The sequence below is a fragment of the Chelonia mydas genome, chromosome 2 (assembly GCF_015237465.2).
Source record: "Chelonia mydas isolate rCheMyd1 chromosome 2, rCheMyd1.pri.v2, whole genome shotgun sequence".
Taxonomy (NCBI): domain Eukaryota; kingdom Metazoa; phylum Chordata; order Testudines; family Cheloniidae; genus Chelonia; species Chelonia mydas.
This window is the reverse complement of record NC_057850.1, coordinates 5,452,006-5,477,358: the sequence shown is the minus strand read 5'-3', so window position 1 is coordinate 5,477,358 and position 25,353 is coordinate 5,452,006. Positions and strand designations below refer to the sequence as shown.

Sequence of the window (25,353 nt, the reverse complement as noted above, 5' to 3'; positions counted from 1 at the left end):
GGGCATCTCAGACTCTGTCCTGTATTATGATTTGATACCCCTCTCCACCTTTCTCCTAAATTCCCTGCTGCTGTTGAGCCAATTTGTGCCTGTTAGAAGACCAAATAAGATGCACCCCTTTTTTAAATTGGTTATGGTGACAATGTGCTCTGTACTGTGTGACATGTGATGTATGATCCTGGCCCTAAAGAGCCTGCAACAGAAAAAGATGGCAAGAGGATGTACTGGAAAAGCAGAGGTGGGGATAACTTAGTGTATACGCTTTTATTAACTTAATAGTACAAAAGTTTAATATTTAATACAATAATTTGACCTTCATTATTAACTGAGTGCACTGCTATCTAATTGTGCACCCTTCAGACTGCATGCTGAATGAGACAGGGCCCCTGTGGAAATATTATGTGATCATGTAATTAAAGGCTTAGATTTGTACTGTGGTAGCACCTAGAGTTCCTAACGAAGACTCAAGAGCCTGTTATGTTAGGTGCACTACTTTACACATATAAAAAAAGGCATTCCCTGTTCTCAAATATGCTATGAGTCTACAGGTGGTTACAGTAAACTCCCGGAAAGAGAGGAGGACAAGGTAACAATGAAACAATCCTATTTAGTATCATAAGAAGCAGCCTCAGTACTCTCACTGCCTGACAGTTTGAGAGACAAGGTGCGTGAGGTAATATCTTTTATTGGACCAGCTGGGCTGCTGTAGCACCATAGCATAGTTGCTTCCTATACTCACAGCAGAGGTTTTTCTATTGATGTAGGACGCGAATCCACCTCCTTGAGTGGCGGTAGCTAGTTTGATGAAGGAATTCTTCCATCAACCTAGCTACGTCCAGCCGGTGAGTGGGGCGGGCGGCGTAGGAGGGCACATCAGCTTAACTACAGCATTCAGAAGGGAGAATTGTTCCCACCCATGTGTGATCTAGCTAGGTCCATTTAACTTTTAAGTATAGACCAGTGCTCAAACTGTATGCATTAGGATATAGATGGGGAAGTAGTTAGTGTGGTGCATGCAGCCTTAAGTATGGCATTTCCAGACTCTTGAGTGCTTTTCTACACAATTTCTATCCTCTCCACTGTCAAAGGAAAAGGAGTACTTGTGGCACTTAGAGACTAACCAATTTATTTGAGCATAGGCATGCACCCGATGAAGTGAGCTGTAGCTCACGAAAGCTTATGCTCAAATAAATTGGTTAGTCTCTAAGGTGCCACAAGTCCTCCTTTTCTTTTTGCAGATACAGACTAACACGGCTTCTACTCTGAAATCTCTCTACTGTAGTTTTTGATAGAGTTGCCTAGAACTTGCTTGTTTCAAAGAGAATATGCTCTTAAAAAGCCAGGGACTTCATGACTTTTTCACTAGGAGGGTGGTGAAACACTGGAATGCATTACCTTGGGAGGTGGTGGAATCTCCTTCCTTAGATATTTTCAAGGTCAGGCTTGACAAAGCCCTGGCTGGGATGATTTAGTTTGGGATGGGTCCTGCTCTGAGCAGGGGGTTGGACTAGACGACCCCCTGAGGTCTCTTCCAACCCTGATATTCTATGATTCTATGACATAAGAGGCCAACAGAGGAGCAGCACAAGAGGAACAGGTTTTGCTCCTACCTCAGTCCAAGGTGAACTGGATTTCCTGGCTGAGAGCAGGTCTACACTTAAAATGGCACATGGGCACTGCTGCACCACTGTAGTGCTTTAAGGAAGATGCTCTAAATCAACAGGAGAGAGCTCTCTCATTGGTGTAGTTAATGGGGCTCTGCAAGAGGCAGTAGTTGTGCTGGCAGGAGAAGCTCTCCTGCTGACCTAGCACGCTCTACACCCACACTTAGGCTGACATAACTACTTCGCTTAAGGGTGTGGATTCCCACCCCCGAGCAACATAGTTGTAGGGAAGTAATTCTGTCCTGCAGACGTGCCCTTAGACAAATGCACCACAAACTGCAGTGACGGGGGGTGGAGGTGGTGTAAACTCCCGCTGGGACAGGGCTGAGGGGAGGGTTCAGCTCAGATTGCTGCGGGGAAAGGGCAGTGTAGTGCCCCGGAGACAAGGGTTTTACGTGCATTTTGCATTGTGAGTGCCTTCCCCCCAGACAGCAAGGGGCCAGATGTTGGAGGGGTGGGGAAAGAGAGGGGGTGCAGCGGCCCAGATGTGGAACGGGGTGCGAGGGGCTGCCCCAGGTGCGGGGAAGGAGAGGGTTAAAAGGGCCCAGATGTGAGACCGGGCTAGAGGAGGTCGGGTGCAGAGGCCGCATGCAGGCCTCCCCGCGCGCGCCTCCAGGCAACGCCGTGCCCAGGCGGCCCCGCCCCCGTGACGTCCTCGGCGTTCTAATTCCCACCGTTGCCAGGGGCGACAGGGTCTCCTCCCCTCGGGCACCGCGGAGGCAGGGAGCGGGGCGGTGACGCCCCTGGCCCCACCCCCCATCCTCGCTGCCATTGGACACTGGCGCTTTCACTCCAGGGCAACCCGCCTCTCGATTGGCTGGGGCGGCCCCAGTCTCCCGCCCCTCCCTGGGGCCGGCGGTGAGCGGCCGTTGAGGGGGCCCGGGGCTGCCGGCCTGGCTGAGGGGAGCGCGGCCACCCCCCGCCACCATGGTGCCCGCGGAGGGCAGCCCGGGCGGCCCAGGGGACGCGGCGGGAGACGGCGGCTTCCTCCTGCTGCGGCCCCCGGAGAGCGGCAGCGTCCGGAAGGTGAGAGCGGGGCGAGCGCCGTCCCCCTCCCCTCCCCGTGCCACGGCGCCCTACCCCCCTTCTCCCCCCCTCCCCTCCCCTCCCCTCCGTGCCACGGCGCCCTACTCCCCTTCTCCCCCCGAGCCACGGCGCCCTACCCCCCTTCTCCCCCCCTCCCCTCCCCTCCCCGTGCCACGGCGCCCTACCCCCCTACCCCCCTTCTCCCCCCGAGCCAGGGCGCCCTACCCCCCTTCTCCCCCCGAGCCAGGGCGCCCTACCCCCCTTCTCCCCCCGCTCCCTAACCCCCCCCGTGCCACGGCGCCCTACCCCCCTTCTCCCCTACGCCCCCCGAGCCAGGGCGCCCTACCCCCCTTCTCCCCCCGAGCCACGGCGCCCTACCCCCCTTCTCCCCCCCTCCCCTCCCCTCCCCGTGCCACGGCGCCCTACCCCCCCCCTCCCCCCCTCCCCTCCCCTCCCCGTGCCACGGCGCCCTACCCCCCTCCTCCCCCCCTCCCCTCCCCTCCCCGTGCCACGGCGCCCTACCCCCCTCCTCCCCCCCTCCCCTCCCCTCCCCTCCCCGAGCCACGGCGCCCTAACCCCCCCCCCCACGCCCCCCGAGCCACGGCGCCCTACCCCCCCCCCCACGCCCCCCGAGCCACGGCGCCCTACCCCCCCCCCCCCACGCCCCCCGAGCCACGGCGCCCTACCCCCCCCCCCCACGCCCCCCGAGCCACGGCGCCCTACCCCCCCCCCCCCACGCCCCCCGAGCCACGGCGCCCTACCCCCCCCCCCCACGCCCCCCGAGCCACGGCGCCCTACCCCCCCCCCCCCACGCCCCCCGAGCCACGGCGCCCTACCCCCCCCCCCCCCACGCCCCCCGAGCCACGGCGCCCTACCCCCCCCCCCCCCACGCCCCCCGAGCCACGGCGCCCTACCCCCCCCCCCCCCACGCCCCCCGAGCCACGGCGCCCTACCCCCCCCCCCCACGCCCCCCGAGCCACGGCGCCCTACCCCCCCCCCCCCCACGCCCCCCGAGCCACGGCGCCCGACCCCCCCGAGCCACGGCGCCCGACCCCCCCGAGCCACGGCGCCCGACCCCCCCTCCTCCCCCCCATCCCCCTACGCCCCCTCCGTGCCAGGGCGCCCTTCACTCCTCCCGTCCCCGAGCCAGGGCGCCCTACCCACTTTCTCCCCCCTGTCCGATGAAGTGAGCTGTAGCTCACGAAAGCTTATGCTCAAATAAATTGGTTAGTCTCTAAGGTGCCACACGTACTCCTTTTCTTTTTCGAATACAGACTAACACGGCTGTTACTCTGAAACCTTACATTCAAAGTATTTTACAAACACTAGTTGTAAAACCACCATAAGGTGGGTAAATAATGGCTTTCGAAAGTGTGTGAAATGTGCCGATTTCTGTGTGTCCTGAAAGTTTGTTTGCTAATTTGGTGTAAATTGTCATTGTAATCTGATGTGTATCGACAGCTCTTCCTCAGACAAATCTCCCATTTAGTTCAGTAGATGTTTTTCCTCAGTAAGGGCTGTAGGTTTGAATCCACAGCCTCTTCTAGGTAAAGATCAATAAAGAATCTTCAGTTAAGTATTAATTTTTAACCTTTCTGATTTAATTTAAAGGGACACAGTCAATTTAAGTCACATTTGTCTCAGAATTTTCCTGCAGTATTTATAACTGCAGGTGCTACCTATAACAAAAGATTAGTAAAGTGTGTGTATTTTGTTGTAGCTGACTTTGTTATAGTTTTTCACTGTTTCTCTTCTGCAAGGGAGTCCGTTTACTGTGTGCGTGGGGTCCTCTGACAGCAACAGGCAGGAGAGAAACATCTGAAGTAAGAAAACATGGTTGTAAAACCACAAAAACTGAGCTGAGAACTCAGGAACAACTGGAGCACCTCTAATGACTTGACACTTAAAAAAAACAAAAAACAAACAAAAAAAGCTACCCCTACAAGTTGATGGTGTCTCTTGAAAGAAGAATTAGTAACTGTAATGCACTCATTTCTCAGGAAGAGAACTGGGTAGGTGTGGTTGCAATAGTTGTACTGTTTTGTGGAGAATCACAGAAACTAGGAATGCATCCGATGAAGTGAGCGGTAGCTCACGAAAGCTTATTTTGCAAGTAAATTTGTTAGTCTCTAAGGTGCCACAAGTCCTCCTTTTCTTTTTACAGATACTAGAGTAACGGTTATCTTCTTTACACGCTAACGTTCTGTCACTGAGGCTCTGATACATCTGTTCTCTACTTGTGCACAGAAATGGTCGTCTGCCCTCACTTTTGTGACATGCAGACTGCTCTCTGCTTGCACCACCATGTCTCATTTTAGTGATTTCACTCCCCCCTCCCCCTATACCCCCAACGATCAGAGTAACTTTTTACAGGTTGGAGCATTTGGACTTGATTTTTTTTATTTATCCTTTCTTTTGTTCAGTGCATCACTCAACATTGAGAATCTTTTTAGAGAGTTTTAATAATGAGTTTATTTGTTAAAAGATTGTGTGATACAGCTATTATCAATAGACTTTTTTTTAATGGTGCATTGTTGTAAAGCATACCTTGTAACGCAGCCTCCCTCAGGAAAATGGCACTCGCTTATAATGTGGTGCTGTCTGAGTTTGAGGCCCTATTGCTATATTAAACACCTAATGGAGCTTGCTGCAGGTCAGTAGCTTTTCCTATGTAAAAGGACAAAATATCAATCTGTATGATCTGCCTGTTAGATCTGCTGTGCTACCGCAACATGTGTTGCTTCTCAAATGTTGGTAGTTCCTTAAGTGGATTTTCTTGGGCTAAAAATATTAGAGATTTTTAAAATCTATTCTTGTGCTTCAGGCTCTTACAGTTTGTTCTTCATTCAACTGGTGGCACAAAAGTAGGATAATCAGTTTCACGTCTCTGGTCGGCTTCACTTTCCCATTCTCCTACACTGGCCCCGTTCTAGAATGTGTGGGTTATAAATGTAGTTGAGGAACATATATCTCAACCACCACTACCAGTTTTCTTTGAATTGTGAATAGACAATAAAATTTTTATAATATCTAAACTTTGGTCATAAAGTATCTAACAGTTTCTCTCTTAGAAATAAAATAACTGGTAATATTAAGGGCCTGATACTTCAAACATTTGCTCACTGGAAGTGATGCTTATTCCAGTGAGTAGTCCCATTGACTTCAGTTGAATTCCTTACCATAGGCCCTAATTCAAAAGCACCCCTGTCCAGAACAGTATTTTAAGCAGTACTGGAATGCCATCCTGCCCAGATGCTATGGTGATAGGCTCTTATACTGTGCTCATGTACAGTAATGCATGTATCTGTTCTGTATGTTTTTATACTGTGTTCATCACCATGTGTGTGTTTGCATTATAAGAACCTAAACCAGGCCTTGGACTATGTCCTGAACTGTACGTAGGGTCCGCATGAATGGATGAAAAGTTAGGATGAATGGATCAGAGGCAGGATTGGGGTCCTAGACTTAAAATGTTTGATTTAATTATAGCAATGTCTTTTGTGCTGCGGTAGGTAGCTGAGCTAGCATTTCTAGTTATAACCTTCTGTAGGACTATAGAAAATTGACTTTTTTTCTAAAAAAAAGCCCCCACTATACTGAAATTCGTCCCATAGAGTTATAACATATGAGTAATGTAGATATTTGCATTTTTTTTAAATAAATGTCTCAAACCTGTCATAAACTGGAGAAGTAAATATGAAACAGTGAGACTGCCAAATTCACCCCTGGCAAAAATAGGCACAACCCCAGTGGCACTTATCTTTAGCTATTGTACCTCCAAATGGATTTATAGAGAGAGTCTGAAATACTGTAACTTATCAGTGATGGACTCTAATAGCTTTTGGTATTTTGGGAGTGAAATAAAACTAAGGCGGATAAAAACCTAATGCAGCTTTAGCTTTTTAGAGTATGTACTTAGCATTGTCTCTGTTGTTGCTATTCATGGGCAGAATGTTTTAGCTTTTACTATCTCTAATTTACCATATAGTGGCTAAATCCTGCCATCTTAATTCAGCAGTACTCTCATCAGAATCACTGATGAGAGAGTAAAAAACTAGAGCAAAAACTAGAGAATTGGGTTTTCAGAATGTTTGTTCAGCATTTCAAAGTCTCTCATACCCTTTTTCTCCTGTACAAAATGTGCATTGTTGCCCTATTGTAGCAAACTTGCAGATTTAAGTGCACAATATTTGTAAGTTCAATTACTGTGTGGTGGTAACTCACTGTTTGTGAGGTGCTAAATTGGCAGTCTTGCAGATTCAAGTCTTTGTGGTTAGCATAAAACAAGACCCGCAGTAATATAAATTGCCCACGTGCTGTGCCACAAGGTTCCTCAACCTTACCTGGAGGTATGGCCTCTGAGGGTAGGATAATTCAGACTCCATGGAAAATTCAGTCTTTTACCTCTGCTGAGGCTGCTGGTAAGGTTTTTTGGGTGAGTGAGAGATGTGAACACCAGGAAATGAGCTAGTTAGTACAAGTTCACCTCAGTTCATACATTGTAAGGCACCAAACAATCATCAGTCACAATTGCCCCAGGCTGCATTCAAACCTAAACTTAGGAGTGAAATACTTAATAGTCCCTGAAAAAAGAATAGGAGGACTTGTGGCACCTTAGAGGCTAACACATTTATTTGAGCATAAGCTTTTGTGAGCTACAGCTCACATCATCAGATAAAGTGAGCTGTAGCTCATGAAAGCTTACGCTCAAATAAATTGGTTAGTCTCTAAGGTGCCACAAGTACTCCTGTTCTTTTTGCTGTTACAGACTAACACGGCTCCTACTCTGAAACCTGTCCTTAATAGTCCCTGATTATTGATGACTTGCATTCCCATAATGCCTAAGAACCGTAGTCATGGACCAGGACCCTATTGTGGTAGGTGCTGTACAGACACAAAACAAAAAAGACAGTCCCTGCCCTAAAGAGTTTACAGTCTGGGGCTATGTCTACACTACCACTTATGTCAAAAAGAAAAGGAGTACTTGTGGCACCTTAGAGACTAACCAATTTATTTGAGCATAAGCTTTCGTGAGCTACAGCTCACTTCATCGGATGTCAGTATAACTTATGTCGCTCAGGAGTGTGAACATGGAATTTCTGTGGCGTTTTAGAGACAGTTCACTATGTCAATGTGGGCAGCCATAAACCATGACACAGGTTGTTGACAACTGCAAAGTGACTCAACTTCTTGTAGGTCTTTGTGCCTTGAATATCGTTGATAAGAACACGCTTGGCTTGACTGTATTGCATACACCAAATAAATAAATAATAGATGCAAACGTGCAATTTATGACCTCAAGTAAGGAATAAGTCTCAGGAATAGCTAATTCTGTTTTCATGCTGCTAGATACCTAATTGGTAGAGGGGAAGGAGTTGGGAGAAGAGCTCCAGAAAATGATCAAATGTTCGAAAGCGTCAGCTGCTCTCTGATATGTGAAGGTGCGTTACAGATTACTTCTGAAGGGTGAAAGTTTCGAACCTTTACTGGAGTGTACATCCTGGCTTCCCCTTCAACATCTACCTGCATCTTCACGCTTCTCAACGTGCAACCTATTCTCCGTTATGCATCATTTCATAGGGCTTGTCTACACTGGCACTTTACAGCACTGCAACTTTCTTGCTCAGGGGTGTGAAAAAACACCCCCCTGAGTGCTGCAAGTTTCAGCGCTGTGAAGTGCCAGCGTAGACAGTGTACCAGCACTGGGAGCTATTCCCCTCGTGGAGGTGGGGTTTTTTTATAGCGCTGGGAGCCACGCTCCCAGTGCTCTGCCACGATCACACAAACCACTTTAGAGCGCTGCCACGGCAGCACTTTAATGTTGACATTAGTCACAGGCAGAGGGTCACATGAGTAGAATTATCATTGCTATAGTCCTCCACCTGCAACTTTCTTTGAGTTGTACTAACATTGGCTCCCTTACACTTTAACTGTTAAGTGGGAGTTTAGACTCCTTCAGACCTGCGAATTCGCATCACGTCTGAATGTTGTGCTCCAGCTGGAGCTATGGTTAGTCAGCAGCAGCCTCCTAGGTGTGCTTTCTGATACCACACCTATCAGTGTTGTCTTAGAAGCATCCATAAGCATTAAGGTGCAAAGTATGGTGTTTGATGACTATGTCAAAACAAAGCATTGATAAGGGCTTGTCTGCATGAGGAAAGTTACCAGCGTACTTTGGCTTCAAACAATTAGATTTTTATCAGTAAATGTTGATTTCACACCCTCCCACCCCGACACCCAAACAGACAGAAAAATATATCCATCAATAATAATAGAAATTTACAGATAGGCAAAGTAAGAAAATGCTGCTTGAGAACTTATTAGTTTGATTTAAGGATATTTACTTTGTATATTTTGATGTGATGACAATTTGCACTTTAATGGTTACAAAGCTTTAACTTTTTGAATCTCAACATCTACTGTCATTAAGTTGTCTGATTCCCTCCATAAGTTCCCAAACTGTGAACATTTAAATTGATAAAAATGGTTAAAAGTAAACATTGATATTATCCATCAAAATGATTTTAAAAAAATCTGATTTTTGCCAAACTTACTTGTTAGTATATCTCCCTATGTAGATGCTCCTGTAGTAGAATAAGCCTCCATGTGAGGATTTATACATGTATAACTACAAAAGTATACGCAAAAAGAAAAGGAGTACTTGTGGCACCTTAGAGACTAACCAATTTATCTGAGCATAAGCTTTTGTGAGCTACAGCTCACTTCATCGGATGCATACTGTGGAAAGTATAGAAGATCTTTTTATACACACATAGCATGAAAAAATGGGTGTTTACCACTACAAAAGGTTTTCTCTCCCCCCACCCCACTCTCCTGCTGGTAATAGCTTATCTAAAGTGATCACTCTCCTTACAATGTGTATGATAATCAAGGTGGGCCATTTCCAGCACAAATACAGGGTTTAACAAGAATGTCTGGGGTGGGGGGGTAGGAAAAAACAAGGGGAAATAGGTTACCTTGCAGAATGACTTAGCCACTCCCAGGCTCTATTCAAGCCTAAGTTAATTGTATCCAATTTGCAAATGAATTCCAATTCAACAGTCTCTCGCTGGAGTCTGGATTTGAAGTTTTTTTTTGTTGTAATATCGCAACTTTCATGTCTGTAATCGCGTGACCAGAGAGATTGAAGTGTTCTCCGACTGGTTTATGAATGTTATAATTCTTGACATCTGATTTGTGTCCATTTAATATTTTACATAGAGACTGTCCAGTTTGACCAATGTACATGGCAGAGGGGCATCGCTGGCACATATCACACTGGTGGATGTGCAGGTGAACGAGCCTCTGATAGCGTGGCTGATGTTGTTAGGCCCTGTGATGATGTCCCCTGAATAGATATGTGGGCACAGTTGGCAACGGGCTTTGTTGCAAGGATAGGTTCCTGGGTTAGTGGTTCTGTTGCGTGTTATGTGGTTGCTGGTGAGTATTTGCTTCAGGTTGGGGGGCTGTCTGTAGGCAAGGACTGGCCTGTCTCCCGAGATTTGTGAGAGCATTGGGTCATCCTTCAGGATAGGTTGTAGATCCTTAATAATGCATTGGAGGGGTTTTAGTTGGGGACTGAAGGTGACGGCTAGTGGCGTTCTGTTATTTTCTTTGTTGGGCCTGTCTTGTAGTAGGTGACTTCTGGGAACTCCTCTGGCTCTGTCAATCTGTTTCTTCACTTCCGCAGGTGGGTATTGTAGTTGTAAGAATGCTTGATAGAGATCTTGTAGGTGTTTGTCTCTGTCTGAGGGGTTGGAGCAAATGCGTTTGTATCGCAGAGCTTGGCTGTAGACGATAGATCGTGTGGTGTGGTCAGGGTGAAAGCTGGAGGCATGTAGGTAGGAATAGCAGTCAGTAGGTTTCCGGTATAGGGTGGTGTTTATGTGACCATCGTTTATTAGCACTGTAGTGTCCAGGAAGTGGATCTCTTGTGTGGACTGGACCAGGCTGAGGTTGATGGTGGGATGGAAATTTGTTGAAATCATGGTGGAATTCCTCAAGGGCTTCTTTTCCATGGGTCCAGATGATGAAGATGTCATCAATATAGCGCAAGTAGAGTAGGGGCGTTAGGGGACGAGAGCTGAGGAAGCGTTGTTCTAAGTCAGCCATAAAAATGCCCGTTGCCAACTGTGCCCACATATCTATTCAGGGGACACCATCACAGGGCCTAATGACATCAGCCACGCTATCAGAGGCTCGTTCACCTGCACATCCACCAATGTGATATGTGCCAGCGATGCCCCTCTGCCATGTACATTGGTCAAACTGGACAGTCTCTACGTAAAATATTAAATGGACACAAATCAGATGTCAAGAATTATAACATTCATAAACCAGTCGGAGAACACTTCAATCTCTCTGGTCACGCGATTACAGACATGAAAGTTGCGATATTACAACAAAAAAAAACTTCAAATCCAGACTCCAGCGAGAGACTGTTGAATTGGAATTCATTTGCAAATTGGATACAATTAACTTAGGCTTGAATAGAGCCTGGGAGTGACTAAGTCATTCTGCAAGGTAACCTATTTCCCCTTGTTTTTTCCTATCCCCCGCCCCCCGACGTTCTTGTTAAACCCTGGATTTGTGCTGGAAATGGCCCACCTTGATTATCATACACATTGTAAGGAGAGTGATCACTTTAGACAAGCTATTACCAGCAGGAGAGTGGGGCGGGGGAGAGAAAACCTTTTGTAGTGGTAAACACCCATTTTTTCATGCTATGTGTGTATAAAAAGATCTTCTATACTTTCCACAGTATGCATCCAATGAAGTGAGCTGTAGCTCACAAAAGCTTATGCTCAGATAAATTGGTTAGTCTCTAAGGTGCCACAAGTACTCCTTTTTGCGAATACAGACTAACACAGCTTTTACTCTGAAACCTACAAAAGTATACTTATGCTTGTAAATGTCCCCGTGTAGACAAATCTTAAGTCAGCAGCAATTACCAGTTGACATGTAAGGGGCCTTGTCTATCTTTTGTCCCCTTCACTTTGCATGAGACCAGCCTCTCACTCTTTCACAACACTGAAACATAGCTCTAGCACATTTCTGCAGAACACTTTGTTTTCCTTTTGTGTTGGACACTGAATGTAATGTTTGGCAGGCTTTTGGGGCCTAGAACGGACTTGCTAGAATAATACTGGCTCTAATCCTGGTTTGTCAGAGACAATAAACTTCAGTGCTGGACACAACTCGTGTAACTTAATGACCCATAGCTTTCTTAACATGCTGTACTCTAAGTACATACAATCTGTTCTGCATTCTGACCTATGCATGCAACAAAGATTATGGACACCTGTTGACAGGAGATGCTGTATGTTTACTTACCTGGTTTAAGTCCACTGCAAAGGATGGCTAAGAAATCTTGAGTTAAACCTTGAATTTCACTCAAAATGTGACTTGTGCAACTGCAGCAACTGCACCCGGAAATGCCTTTAATATTCAGTAAAGGCCTGAGAGGTTAACACTAACTTCATTTAATGACAAAAAGAAAAGGAGGACTTGTGGCACCTTAGAGACTAACAAATTTATTTGAGCATAAGCTTTCGTGAGCTACAGCTCACTTCATCGGATGCATTTGTTAGTCTCTAAGGTGCCAGAAGTCCTCCTTTTCTTTTTGCGGATACAGACTAACACGGAAACCTTTCATTTAATTACAGTTGCTCATTATGTTTCAGGATTGGGTTTAAGGTTATGCAGGAAATCAAGTAAGGAAATTTGTACTGAAGTTTAAAAGCCATCCCATGTGTCCCTCTTGCCCAAGTAACTGACGGGCTTTGGAAGAAATGTCCTCACTGAAAACTGTAGTGCAGTTTTTGTTTTTCTTTATATTGCACTTTTAAATCTCCAGGGGCTCTGGTCAGCAGAAACAGGCAACTGTTCTTTGTTCATTTGAGTGCAGACTGTCCGAGGAGATGCACACTACGGGTGAGATTTTTTCCAAAAGTGCCTGACTGAGTTATTCTTGTAGTGTTCTCTCACTTTAAACCTTCATTTTAGATTATCTGCTTGTTTTCCCATCGGTAAAAATGTCTTGAGGTAAAATGCTGGCAGAATTTCCTTCTTTCCTTCAGTTTAAAATTAATTGCATTTTAAAATGGCAGGAGCGGCTAGAGACTAGAATCTAGACCTTAGTTAGTACCTACTGTAGTTGTTGCATAGTGCTCATTGTAACAAACTGTTCAGTAATCGTTCTTTGTGATAGTACTTCTAATCTTCAAAAGGCTTTACTCAGTATCTCACAGGGAGGTGGGAGGGTTACTCAGTTTTACAGTGGGTGGAGGAAGATGAGGCAGAGAGATAAAATGAATTTCCTAAAAGCAGTAAGTCTCAAGATCCTGACTTGCATTTCTATGCTTAAGCCACCCCTCCCATAACCCTGTGCTACATGATCCAGTTTAATACCCATCTTTCCAGTACAATTTTACTGCATTTTCTGACTGGCTGAGGAGCATGGGTGGGAATTGAAAACTATCTCATGAAACTTGATTGTTTAAATGGTGGGATGTAATATTCAACTAAAAAGACAGTAAACATGAGCGCTTGTTCAAATGCTTGCTTTTATAAACTCATGACTGCGAGCAGCACGGTGCATCTTTCTTATCAGAAACTACATAGTATTTTGGGCAAATCCAAAGAGTGCAACTTCCTAGGCCGCTGTATAACAAAAAAATTAAGTTTAATGCTGCCTTGCCTCATCTCACATCTGTGGTTAGGATGTTCCTGGAGGCATACAGGAAGGCCAGAGTTTCCCAAAGTGACTACCGATTTTGGGTGCTTGATTGGAGACACCTTAAAGGGGTTGGATATTAAGAGTGTGGGTGCTCGGCATGTTTTGAGACTCTGGGTTTTTTTTTTTTTTTAAAAGGAGCAAGGAGTACTTGTGGCACTTTAGAGAGTAACAAATTTATTTGGGCATAAGCTTTCGTGGGCTAAAACCCACTTCATCGGATGCATGCAGTAGAAAATACAGTAGGAAGATTATATATACACACACACAGAGAACGTGAAAAAATGGGTGTTGCCGTACCAACTGTCATGAGACTAATCAATTAAGGTGGGCTTCTTAGAGCTCAGTCTCCTTTTGCCATGTGCATACATGTCAGCATCCCCACCTCTGTTCTGTTTGCCTCACCTCTGTCCCTTCAAAGAGGTACATATGGATTTGGTTAATTAAAGTTCTTATGGTTAGGGATGGGATTTTTCATGAATGTAGCAGTATCTGATATCCATTTTAAGGGATCCCTAAGAGTCTTACATTCCTTCTGAACCAATTTCTTTTAGACATTTTAGTCTCCTTGAATCTGCTGTGATGATTTTTAACAGGTTCTCTTAGAAATTGTCATCAGCTCTGAGACTTGCTTGTCTGTTTTTAGTGACTCTGTTTTCCTCCACTTGATTAGCACCAAGATCAGCAGCTGGCAAACTTTTTGGCCTGAGGGCCATGTTAGGTTTCCAAAATTGTACAGAGGGCCGGTTAGGGGAGGATGTGCTACTCCAAACAACCAGGCGTGGCCCAACCCCTATCTGACCCCCCCCTGCTTTTCGCCCCCTTACAGCCTCCCCGGGACTCCTGCCCCAGGCACCTGTCCCCTGACCGCCCCCAGACCCTCCGCCCCGACTGCCCCCCCCCCCCACTGTCCCATCCAACCCCTCCTCTCATTCCTGACTGCCCCCTGGGAACCCTGCCCCCATTCAACCCCGTTCCCCACCCTCTGACCACCCCCTTGAACTTCCCTGCCCTCTATCCAACCCCCATGCTCCCTGTCTCCTTATTGCACTGCCTGGAGCACTGGTGGCTGGAGGCGCTACAGCCGTACCGCCGCGCAGCACAGAGCACCGGGTCAGGCCGGGCTCTGCAGCTGCGTTGCCCCAGGAGTTCGCAGCCCCACCGCCCAGAGCATTGCGCCGGTGGCGCAGTGAGCTGAGGCTGCGGGGAGGGGGCGAGCCTCCTGGGCCAGGAGCTCAGGGGCCGGGCAGGAGGGTCCCATGGGCCCGATGTGGCCTGCAGGCCGTAGTTTGCCCACCTCTGATCTAGATGCTCCTTTAAGGTCCCCCAGCCTGCTCCATCTTGGCTTGGAATAACTGGCACAATCGCCGAATAGGGCTCTGTGGCTGCAATATTCCTCATTCTTGCTAAGAATGGCAAGATTCAATCTCTTAAATTTAATTCACTTTGGTGAAGAAGCAGAGTGTCTGCAAAATGGGTGTGGACCTTTTGAGAGCTCAGCATTTGCTCCTTAACGCAGTAGTCCTCGGAGTTATTCATTTGTTTTCAGCATCTCACACATGAGACTTGTGGGACAGCTAGTTTTTAGTCCTAGTGACCCATTTAATTCATTCAGATGATTCATGATCTCCTTCTCTGCCTTTCTCCAATCTTTGTAATGCATGCACAGATTACTTTATATGTCACATTTGAGCATTAATCAGAGTGTTAGAAGCTGAGCAACAGAGGTCATGCCATCTGCTATGTTAGTCTGCAGGCTGAATTTTGCTCAACAGTAATCACAAACGTCCATGCTTATAGCAGTAACTCACTCAAGTCAGTCTTTTTTGTATGATTTCAAAATATCCAGAACAGTTAGTCCCCAATAGATTATGAATTACCTTGAATCTTTTCACAAGCAACATTTCCCACCGCCACCTCAGTTATTAATCAAAGCAAATATGATCTCATTATTTTCCCATTCCTAAATAAGTTGCACTTATTTCCTGTCCATCTCTTTCATTTTTTTAACTAGGGCAGGTTTCCAAATCCACATGATCTCTTTTGCAGTCAAAAATTAGGTTTTTATTGGCCCCTGAACCAGAGCTGAATTCCAATGGGCAGCGGAGACTGCGGGAACTGTGGGATAGCTACCCACAGTGCAACACTCCGGAAGTCGACGCTTGCCTCGGTACTGTGGAAGCACTCCGAGTTAATGCACTTAGAGCATTTTCTGTGGGGACACACACACTCGAGTATATAAAACCGATTTCTAAAAAACCGACTTCTATAAATTCGACCTAATTCCGTAGTGTAGACATACGCTTAGAGACTTTCTTGCAGCTGTGTTGGCCACATAGCAGTCTTAGCCTGCATTTATAAGACCACTGCCTCCTCTCAGCAAGAACCACATTCTCACCTATTCTGTAATCCGTATATTCCCCAAGCAATACCTCCTTTAAGCAAGGAGGAGAGACAAGACTTCACAAAGTCCACTGCGGACTTCTCCATGCAAATTTAACTTTATCATCATCCAAGCACATACCCAGGTACCATGATGGGTGCTGTAGAAAATGTGTCCATCTCTACAGATAAGCATGGCACCTCACAGACCAACACAGATTCCCTACCCACCAGAGCCTGCTGCCTAGGTGAGAGCAAGGAGATGATGCCCTGTCCCTATCCCCACCCTGTGGTGGTCAGGAGAAGACAAGTGAAATAAGATGATGCCACGAGAAGCTAATGTAAGCTAGTTTTAGTGGCTTAAAAAATTAATAAAAGTAGTGGCTTTGTTTTGGGTTTTGACCTAATCAGAGCTATAGTAAGTGTTGAGAGGTTCTGAAAAGAGGAGGAGGAGTTAGTCTTTTATTCTAAAGCTTTGGCTCTATGTGGTGGCTAGAAATAAGGTCATTCTGTTGCTCTAAAGAACTTCACGAGAGATTATGAGTGAATTCCACCCAGTCCCGGTTCTGGGGGCCAGCACGTGGCCGAGGCAGAACTGAAGTAGGACTTGTGCTGGCTGCACTGGGGTGAAATTCACCCTATTTGTGTAAACTAAAATTTAGCTTGCTGGCATGGGTGGTTTTGTTGTTGCAGATTATCTGATATTAACATAAGAATAGCAGACTTCCATGTCTCCATCTTAACACAACTCCCCTATCTTGGACCCCTCCAAAAAGGGCTCTTTATTTAGGTCCTTGGCACTCCTAGGGAGCACATTTCACAATTTATTTTCTATTGTGTGAGGAGCAATTCAATCTTTCTGTGTGGGTAGAGCTTTTTGTGTCACTGTGGAATCTGAGATCCTCCTCCTAACAGTGTTTGTTGGGAGTACCCGCTAATATTTCTTTCCCTCCCCCTGTGTAACTTCAAGATAATATATATTTGTGATTCCCCAAAGTGATGATTAAACTCATAACAATTCCCTGCCTATAAAGAGACTGACTCAAAGAAAATTTTTTGGGAGGGAAGGGAGTGGAGAAGAGAGTAAAAGTGATAAATGGATTACATTTAAAAGTAATGCTCTGATTTTCAGAGTTGCTGAGCAAGCTCAAATCCTGAATTCAGCAGGAGCTCATCACCCATGGAAAATCAGGATGCTAGTGTCCAGGCTGCAGTTATAGATTTACTGTGATCTGAGGCTCCTCGGGCTGGCATCCTAAATCTTTCATGCTATGTCCATCCAATAAAGTCCTGTAAAGGAGACAACATATATTATTCCACTCTTGAGAGATCCCATGTTTTTAAAACTATCTGGATATCCACCTAGTAATCCAGGCAATCTAAGCAACAATGGTACCAGACCACTATAACACATTTTCAAAAGGCTTCGTTGTTTCCCAGAGTGCTTGAATTGCTGAATAACCTCAGCAGGTGGCTTACTGTAGTGATCGTCAGTGTGACTACTTATTGTCATTTGCTGAAAGGAATGAGGCATTTGAAATATAGTGCTAGTGTTGGTATCAAGGGAACGGAGGTCAGCAAGTGGAGTCATTCAGTATTTTAGAAAGGAGTGCTAAGGGAGAGCAAGTGATTGTAATTAAGTGATAGCTGGAATATTTCAGCTGCTGTCTGGGTCAGATGCAGATCTCTAAGAATGGTGCAGATAAAGGGAAAAGGGGGAGGGGGACTGAACTATTCAGTAGGTAGCAGATAGTTTCACAAGCGTTTGCTAAGGGCTTGGCTACACTTGCAGATGTAGAGCGCTTTGAGTTAAACCAGCCTTCGTACAGTGCATTAGGGAAAGCGCTCCAGTCTGTCCACACTGACAGCTGAAAGCGCACTGGTGTGGCCACATTTGCGGCACTTGCAGCTGCATTGGGAGCGGTTCATTATGGGCAGCTGTCCCAGCGTTCAAGAGGCTGCAATGTGCTTTTCAACTGGGGAGGAGGGGGGAGTGTGTTGTGTGTATGTGGGGGGGGGAGAGTGGGTTTTTGGGGTGTTGAGTGTCAGCGTGCTGTCTTGTAAGTACAGACCCCCCTCCCTCCCTGCCCCTCTCTCACTCACTGAAAGCAAACATTAGCTGTTAGTTTTTTTTCTCTGAGCTGATAAGCAGCCAGCACTCCAAATTGGAGCTTTGAAAGGGCCACTTCCACATTCCTGCTGGAGTTCACAACAAAAACAAGAGAGGCCACTTCAGTTAATGGGATTATGGAACCTTTCTGGAGGGCAATCACAGCGCTGTAACATAAGCCCTCGTTCACACTGACACTGTAGCGTCTCACCCAATACGCAGGAAACTGTATCCCTCTCGGGGAGATGGAGTGTCAGCAGCGCTCTAGCCAGGGAGTCAGAGCGCTCTACGTGCCTTGCCAGTGTGGACGGGGAGTGAGTTAGAGCGCTCTGGGCGGCTTCATTGCGGTATAACGTGCAAGTGGAGCTAAGGCCTTGACTACACTGCCACTTACAGCACTGAAACTTTTTCTCTCAAGGGTGTGAAAAAACACACCCCTGAGCCATGCAAGTTTCAGCGCTGTAAAGTGGCAGTGTAGACAGCGCTCTAACATCGGCTGTGTTGACATGTTATGAACTAAAACTACACTTCACACCATATATGTTTATTATTAAGCCATGTCATTGTCCTTGGCACTTTGACACAAAGCAAAGAAAGATGATCAAACCTGGAGGAAAGAATAGCAGAGGCTTTTGTGTTAAGCTATTATCTGTTGACTCGCTGCTTGTGGGCTGTCCAGAAGCAATGGTTCTCCAGAGCGGATTTGAAAAAGAAACAGATGAGGCTGGTGGTACAGGAGGGTGGGATAGAAAGGATGTTCTAAGTTTGGTGAAGATGTTCTGTTTGAACAGGATATGTTGTGACAATCTTTTTTCTCTTAGCAGGGCTGCGATCCCTTTGCACAGACCCAGCGCAGCAAACTGCAGCACCGCCGCGCACGAATTAACCAACAGATTAACAAGGAGATGAGAATGCGAGCTGGGGCAGAAAACCTCTTCAAGTGAGCACTGGTCCATCTCCAATGCTAGAACACCTGTGTGCTAGCATTCTGAATTGCTTCTTGGTTTAGGCTGATTATGCTCCTCTCTAGCAAGAGACAATGACTTGCACTAGAAACATGTCAGTTTGCTCGCTTACAAAGACTAGTGACTTGGTGTTACTAGGCTACGTGTATTGGAGAGGGGAAGAGGATATTCTGGATATTCTGTCATTGTTTCCTATACTGGTCAATTGGGGGATAGATAAGGTGACTGACTAAGACTCTCCCTGTTAATTATGAGTCTGTTGATGTGGCTACGTCTTTTCCCCTACCTCCTTTTGCAGCATGACTAGAAACCAGAAAGGAAGAACATAACCCTGTGCTGTGCTGCTGCCCTGATAACGCTTTACTGGTGGCTTCAACTTTTGGCCACTTCTCACTCTCCACTTCTGCATGGTGGGGTAATGCGCACCATGGGGAAGTGATTTCTAAGCGTACTAATATGTTGTGCTTTAATGGGTCTGTGTAGACCCTGCTGCTGCTCACTAGGGAACTCTTAGTCTGCACCAGCAGGGTCTACACAGACCAATTAATGCGTAACACGTTAGTGTGTGTTGAAATCACACCCCCATAGTGCTCATTACCCCACCATATAGACAAGCCCTACGTCTGCTCCTGGATGTTATGCCTCATCTAATTAAAAGACTTGAAATCTTGCTGTGTCCTTTTCTGCACGACCCTGCTTCATAAAACCAAGGAGAAATGTTCCATGTAAGCAGGAATGTGCCTAGGTGTGCTGTTTATATCAAAATCATGAATCAGAGTGATGATACCTGCTATTCATAGGGCATCCAAGAATGTGGACAGCAAGTAGTTCCCATCCTCCTAACATAGGCATTTCAAATCCGGCATAGGGCAAAAAGGGTGGGGGAGCTAGAAGGAATGCAAGGCAAAACACAGGCAACTTAATTACTTTGTTGGGGAGTGTAGGAGCACCTGGGCTAAGTTAGAAAACAAAACACTCTGATGTTCTTTTTCAGGCTGCTGAAACATTTGGATCAGCAGTTTGAACACTTTTCCCACTGGTAACTTTCTTTGAGCCTGTTTTTGAGATTAAACAGGTCCATTCTCAGCAGAGGTTGGCCATGACATCCAAGATTTCATGAAGTTTTGGAGTTAATGGAAAACCAAAGCTTTACTCATAAAATCAGCTGAAATTAAAAGTCATTTAGTAAAATATTGCTATTTTTCCATGGCTTTAAGGATGTAACCTTGTTTTCCACTGAATGCATCCGATGAAGTGAGCTGTAGCTCACGAAAGCTTATGCTCAAATAAATTTTAGTCTCTAAGGTGCCACAAGTACTCCTTTTCTTTTTGTTCTCCAATGGTTAGCACTGAAGACTTCTAGGCCTCGTCTACCACTGCAAACCCAAAATGTAGTCAAGAAAAGCTGTGATTAGTACTGGTTGGTGGAGCTTACTGTTAAGCAGGGTTTCAGCTATGTGGGTGGCTGGACATTAGCTGTTGGAGTCAGGACAAGTTCCCATTGTAGACAGAACCATACTCCTTAAAATGATCTGTTTGGAGTGTCATTCCTCTTTCCTAAGAAGCTACAGTGAATGGTGTGTTTGAAATAAAATGCAGTTTTGTTGAACAGCGTAGTAGCTTTTGTTTGATGGATAAATAAACTGACTGAGACAGTTAAACAATGAAAGTCTTTTCCCGTCTTGTTCAAATACCACTGACTCAGCAAAGTAATTGAAGCGATTAAGGGGTTGGCAATAAACCATATTTTTAATATCTCTGTACAAAGAATTAACTAAGCAAACATTTGATAACTCCTTAGATTGATCAAGACTCATGGTTATATAAGGTATATTCTTAATGAGATCAAAATGCACCCTTGTGCAGCGTCGAGTATGAAAACTAGAAACTGTTTTAAGTTCTGTTTTAAGCAGTGCATCGGCCTTGTGCTGACTTTCTGCACAAAGGTAAATTTCACCCTTAATGAATGCTTGGCCATTACCTAGGGGGTTACACCAATATATGGAAGGTGCCATGTCCTAGCTAAGATGGATAGATTCAATACCAGACCTTTCTGAAGTGCTGCTGCCTAACTAATTAATTTCATTTGCAAACAGAATATAATCTGACCTGTAACCTATACACTTGGCTTTTTAAAAGGCTGACTTTTCCCAAAGCTGAAAAAAATTATCAGCAAAATTCACTGGGAGTAAACATTTAGATGTAAAAATGCAAGTGAAAACTGAATTAAGTGTTTTCAAATGTCCAACCTCCCCCCCCCCCCCTCCCCCCCCAATTCTTCATTCACAAAACAAGGTCTCTCTCTTTCGTTATTAATCCATCCTGGTTAAGAGGGAGGGGGCGGATAGGGGGCAGGGGCCAGGCTGTTGGGGGAGGCACAGCCTTCCCTACCCAGCCCTCCATACAGTTTTGCAACCCTGATGTGGCCCTGGGGTCAAAAAGTTTCCGGAACCCTATTTTAGCTGTTACTGGATCGTGCTGTTTGTGAACACAACTTGCCAGAGGCTTGAAAAGGCTTTAGCCCTGAGCCAAGCTGAAGTATGGCCGTGTCCTTTTTTTTTGACTGCACTCAGCTGAATAGAGGCCCAACTTGATTTAAGGTGAGAGACTAGGACATGTTTCAGCAGACAATTTGGGTGTTGTCAGCTTTCCCCTGCCATCAGGTTCTCTCTTCCTGTTTTTTTTGTTTTTTTTTCTCATGAGCCAATAAGAAAGGTGCAGTTGGCTTGAAAAGCTGTCTCATCAAAGCAGGTGACTCACTGCAGCTTAAATCCATCCTTCATGTTTACATCTGCTGATGTAAAATACATGGAAGAGAAAGCAGGGTATTCAGCAGGATGCTGCTATTGAGTGACCAAAGAACAGGCTTTGAGCTGCAATATGTTGCTATTTGTACTGGAAAAGCTGCACTTTTCATATCTAAGAATTACACTTAAAAGAGCTAAAAATGAAGTGTGTGTGAAATCTTGGTTGAAAGTGTGTATGTGGAATAAGATTTGAGCCTGTATTGGAGATATTGGCTTGTCTAGTATCACAGGAACTCTGTGGCAGAGGCAGGGACAGAATCCAGTTCTCCAGGAAAGCATTCAGTGCCTTGATTGTGAGACCATGCTTTATCTTCCTGAAATCCCCTGCCTCCTTCACCACACACCTTCTAACTACTGCGGCAAATGAAGTCAGAGGTCCTACAGACTAATCCCCAGAGCAGGCCCATCCTGTTCACTGAGTAAGGCAGGGGTCCTGTTGAAAAAATAGTGTACGATCATGTAATTAAAGACTCTCATAATTCCGTGTGGAAGGATTAGGCTTTTATTGGTAAATGTCAATTTCACCATACACACACACACATCAGCAAAAAGTCCATCAATCATAGAAATTTAGAGATAGGCAAAGAAAAAATGCTGTTTGAACTTAAAGATATTTACTTTGTATATTTCAACATGTTTGTGTTTTAAGATTTGAATCTCAACATCACTTGTCATTATCTGCTCCCCCATAATTTTTCACAGCTAAGAAAATTTAAATTGATAAATAGAAAAAAATGCTTAAAAATAAACACATCTGTTAAAATTATAAAAAAAACAAATTGATTTCTGCCAAGGTTAATCGTGGTGCATGCACACAAAGGGATGAAATAAGGAGGCACAGGCAAGCTTAATTCTGATGTTTTCTAACTCATGAGGGCTTGACTTTGCAATGTTCTCATAGTAATTTTTGTATGTGATTATGCATATAGGGACAAGATGACAATGTTTTCTAATAGGAAGGTCACTGGATTAGAACTTAGAGAACTGGGTTCTGTTTCTGGCTCCACAACTGACTTGCTGTGACCTTGGGCTACTCACTTCACCTTCCAGAGCCTCTCTTTCCCTTCCCATCCTCTCTTGTCTATTTGGATTGTAAGCTCTTTAGGGCAGGGAGTGTGGTGTTTTTTTGTTTTTGTTTTTCTTTCATACAGCACCCAGCTCAATGGGGCCCAATCTTGCTTGAGGACTCTGGGCATTAGTGTGTTAGGAATAATTAATGATAATAAGAGTATGCCTTCATACTTATCTGTAAGAGCCCAGCATGTTCCCTGCCTCTATCCCCCTCCAGTTTGCATTCTGTCATATGTTCAAACTTGATGTTATATGGCAGAAAAAAGCATCATCTTAAAATGTCAGGAAACTTCATTTTCTTTCTTTCTTTCTTTTTTTTAAAAAAGTTGAACTTGTCCCTATCCCATGTACTGTGTGGCCCTAGACCAGTGGTTTTCAACCAGGAGTATGTGTACCCCAGGCGTACGCAGAGGTCTTTCCGGAGGTACATCAGCTCATCTGGATGTTTGCCTAGTTTTGTAACAGGCTCTAGAGCCCTGCAGTAGGACTGGGGTCCTGCAGGACCTGCTGCCATAATAGCAGGAGCAAGATAACAATTCAACAAAGGATGCAGGACTGAGTGGGCATGAGTATTGCAGGGTGGGACCAGAGCAGGATTTAAAAAAAATAATCCTCCCGCACTGCAAACAACATGAATGCCCCATCTAGCAGCTGCTGCTCTCCGGCCGCCCAGCTCTGAAAGCAGTGCCTCCACCAGCAACAGTGCAAAAATAAGAGTGGCAATACCATACCATACTTCTGCGCTGCTTGTGGGGGTGGCAGCAGCGTTGCCTTCAGAGCTGGGTGCCCAGCCAGCAGCTGCAGCTCCCCGGCTGCCGAATGACAAGGCTCACAAGTGAAAAACAGGCTCAAGTATTACACAGAAATGGAAGTACAATATTTATATCCCAATTGATTTTATTTTATAATTATATGATAAAGTAAGCAATTGTTCAGTAACAGTGGGCTCTGACGCTTTTTGTATTTCTGTGTCTGATTTTGTAAGTAAGTAGTTTAAGTGAGGTGGAACTTGGGGTATGCAAGACAAGTCAGATTCCTGAAAGGGGTACAGTAGTCTGGAAAGGTTGAGAATCACTGCCCTAGACCACACTGTGGAACTCTGTGAGGCTCCCACAGAGTTAAATACCAATCCTTGGCTATGTTTGTCTGACTTTTTAAACTAAAGACTCCAATTTGAGATTGTGTGCAGCCTCACTTGGAGGCAGTCTGAAAGCTGCTTTGCTGCTGTCCTTAGCAGAACACGCCACTGAGACTGCTGGGCACTGTCCTAGTTGCTAGGCGTGGGACACGGCTAGAAATAAATATCTCCTAAGAGAAGCTGAAGGGAGTCAGGATGCCATGTCCCACTGCAGGCCCAGCTGCGTGTCACAGAGCCTTTTCTTTCTCCTGACCCCCCGCCCTCTCTCAAAAGAGTTGCTCTTTTCTCTTTTAACCTCTCCGTCTCTGCCTGTTAACGCCTATCTTTCCATCATCATTGATCGTAGGTGGAAAGCCTTCAGACTCTGGAAAGCTTTTGTTCTAAAATGCATTTTGTGAAGCTCAGTGGAAATACCAAAGATTATGTAGTGGTTAGAACAGGAGTCCAAGAGCAAGCATGCTTCCTGGGTTCTCTCCCAGCTCTGTCACTGACCCAGAGAGAGAGATCTGGGCATCTAGCTCATTTCAAAGATCTGGGTCTCCGTTTCTCGCTCTAAAATAGGAATAACATTTCCCTAGCTTGCTGGAGTATTCGGAAGCTTAACTCATTAGTTTGGAAGGCACCTTGTGAGACTCTGAAATGGCCTATAGGCATAAGGTGGCGCATGTTGTTCTATTGGGAGCTGAAGGCTTGTGGTTTGAATGTGGTAGATCAGTGGATTTTATCTTGTGGACCACTTCCTAAGACAATTCCTCCTGTGCTCTGTCTCCTTTTTATTTTCAGGGCCACAAGTAATCACAAAGTAAAAGAAACAGTAGCCTTGGAGCTTAGCTATGTTAATTCCAATCTGCAGTTACTGAAGGAAGAACTAGAAGAACTGAACAGCTCTGTGGACGTATACCAGAATGACAGGTAAGGTGTATGGGGAGGTGGGTCACCAAGTTGAGCAAGAAAGTTGCTAGAGTTGCAGGGCCCAGGAAAATGGAGAAAGTGGTCAAAGCCTAAGTTCCCTCTAAGGGGCCTGGAGAAGAGAGAGGTAGAGGGTGGGCGGGGAACAAGTTGGAGTGTGCAGAGCTGCGGCAGGGAGAGGTGCTTCTCCTCCGAGCCCGGGGCTGCTGCAGCGGGGAGAGGGCTGGTGGGAGTCCTCTCTCACTGCCACAGCCCTGGTGCAGCCTGCACCCCAAACCCTGCATCCCCAGCCAGAGCCCTCACCCCCTGCACCCCAACCCTCTGCCCTAGCCCTGAGCCCCCTCCCACACTCCGAACCCCTTGGCTCCACCCCCACCACACGTAACAAAATTCATTCTGCACAATGATCTAAAAAATTAGAAGGAACACTGGTCAAAGCCCTTGAAAATCAGGTGTGCTGGGCAAGTAGGTGCCAAGACACCACGGTGATGGGCATAATATAAATACCTAGCTAGCAATATGCTGCAGTAAGCCTCAGTACGTTTG

The 25,353-nt window shown here is 45.8% G+C and overlaps 1 protein-coding gene across 9 annotated transcripts in view; it reads left to right on the top strand.

Annotated features, from left to right (window-relative positions):
* Positions 1-2,485: 2,485 nt before the first annotated feature.
* Positions 2,486-25,353, top strand: part of RHPN1 (rhophilin Rho GTPase binding protein 1) — a 58,298-nt gene continuing 35,430 nt past the window's right edge. The window contains exons 1-4 of one of the 9 annotated variants that reach the window (XR_005224221.2): positions 2,486-2,690; positions 4,451-4,513; positions 18,739-18,857; positions 24,682-24,810. Coding sequence is in view for 8 of the 9 variants with exons in the window: in XM_037891903.2 (XP_037747831.1) it covers positions 2,592-2,690; positions 4,451-4,513; positions 18,739-18,857; positions 24,682-24,810 (410 nt within the window). In the remaining variant the exon portion in view is untranslated. Of the gene's footprint in view, positions 2,691-3,964; positions 4,038-4,450; positions 4,514-4,555; positions 4,703-18,738; positions 18,858-24,681; positions 24,811-25,353 lie in introns of those variants that run through there. The other 8 variants (XM_037891903.2, XM_037891898.2, XM_043538983.1 and 5 more) reach the window with 8 other exon arrangements.